This window comes from Aphanomyces invadans (genome assembly GCF_000520115.1).
Source record: "Aphanomyces invadans strain NJM9701 unplaced genomic scaffold supercont1.19, whole genome shotgun sequence".
NCBI classification, from domain to species: Eukaryota; Oomycota; class Saprolegniomycetes; order Saprolegniales; family Verrucalvaceae; genus Aphanomyces; species Aphanomyces invadans.
In genome coordinates this window covers 766,030-767,201 of record NW_008580164.1, presented here as the reverse complement: position 1 = coordinate 767,201, position 1,172 = coordinate 766,030, and the positions used below count along the sequence as shown (strand labels likewise).

Genomic DNA, 1,172 nt, shown 5'->3' with positions numbered 1-1,172 from the left:
GTTTTGACGGCGATTTGAGACTGGTGGACATGAGTGGTGAAATGGCCGAGCTGGGTGGGCAGGCAACGTCGTCCACAGCCGTCATAGCAGCCCTACTCTCACAGTCTACCGAGATCAACGCCCTAAAGCGTCGCATCGAGGAGGTACACTCACAACATCAAGCGGAACTCGCATCCCTACAAACAACGATGCGATCTCAGTTTGAGCGCTTGCACTCTACGATAAAGCGCATCACAGTTCAGCCTGTTGTCCGTTCCGTGACGATGCCTACCGATCATGGGGCTCCTGGTGTGCTTTCCCGGCCGACCGCTCGCTTAGCAAAGCGGCCACGAGACCTATTTGAGCTGTGGAAGGAGTACGAGTTTGGAATCGGCGGGGTCAAACCTGCGAAGTTGTTCAACGAGAAGGAGCGCGGCAAAGCGAAGTTTGTCTTCTGTTTCCGTTTGAAGTTCTGGGTCCTAGTCGAAGGTATGCTGAAGCGTGGTCACACCAGCGACACGGCCATCGATGCGATCTACCTCAAGTACAGGAGGTCCAAGTCCGTCACTGCGATATTGACGCTGCTTCGCCATGGCAAGCCCCAACGAAATGAGTTTTGATGAAGTGGACAAAAAGCAGGATATATTGACCAATCAATTGGCGTGATATTGGCGGTGTGATTTCATGTCAGAGCGGTCATGATACAGTGCTGGACAGTGAAGATAGGTACTGTACTCATGTTTTCCGACACAAAATTTCTTCGACGCACTGACTGGCCTGAGTAAAGCCGTCGTCACACAGCAGCAATTGATGTGATCTTATGGAACCTTCAGAGTTCACAAACATAGAATGTTGCTCGAGATATCTGCACTTTTTTAAATTCTGCAAAATTTAAGCTGGACATAGAGAAAGGTACACTTTTGCAATTTGACAAACAAGAGCAAGTATGAAGGCAAAATGAGCTACGTTATACTTTAAATCTTCGTACACGAGCCCTTGAGCTGCAAAACAGCAATGCAACGCGATTTCATCGGTGCCACAAGCTTCAGAAGCAGATCGGAGTCGATGGCATTCCACTGCCGGAAAATTTCGAGTTTGAGCTCGTCTACGGTCTCAAATTGACGCCCGTTGGCATAAACCTTCCGCGCCAGGTATCCCCAGACATTTTCGTTCGGATTCAGATCCGGCGAGAG

The 1,172-nt window shown here is 49.7% G+C and overlaps 1 protein-coding gene across 1 annotated transcript; it reads left to right on the top strand.

The window, feature by feature from the left end:
* Positions 1-188: 188 nt before the first annotated feature.
* H310_09048 (hypothetical protein) lies at positions 189-642 on the top strand (the record flags this gene model as incomplete). The annotated part of the gene is made up of 1 exon (XM_008875012.1): positions 189-642. The coding sequence occupies one exon, from the start codon at positions 189-191 to the stop codon at positions 597-599; it is 411 nt and encodes a 136-aa protein (XP_008873234.1). The 3' UTR covers positions 600-642.
* Positions 643-1,172: the final 530 nt, after the last annotated feature.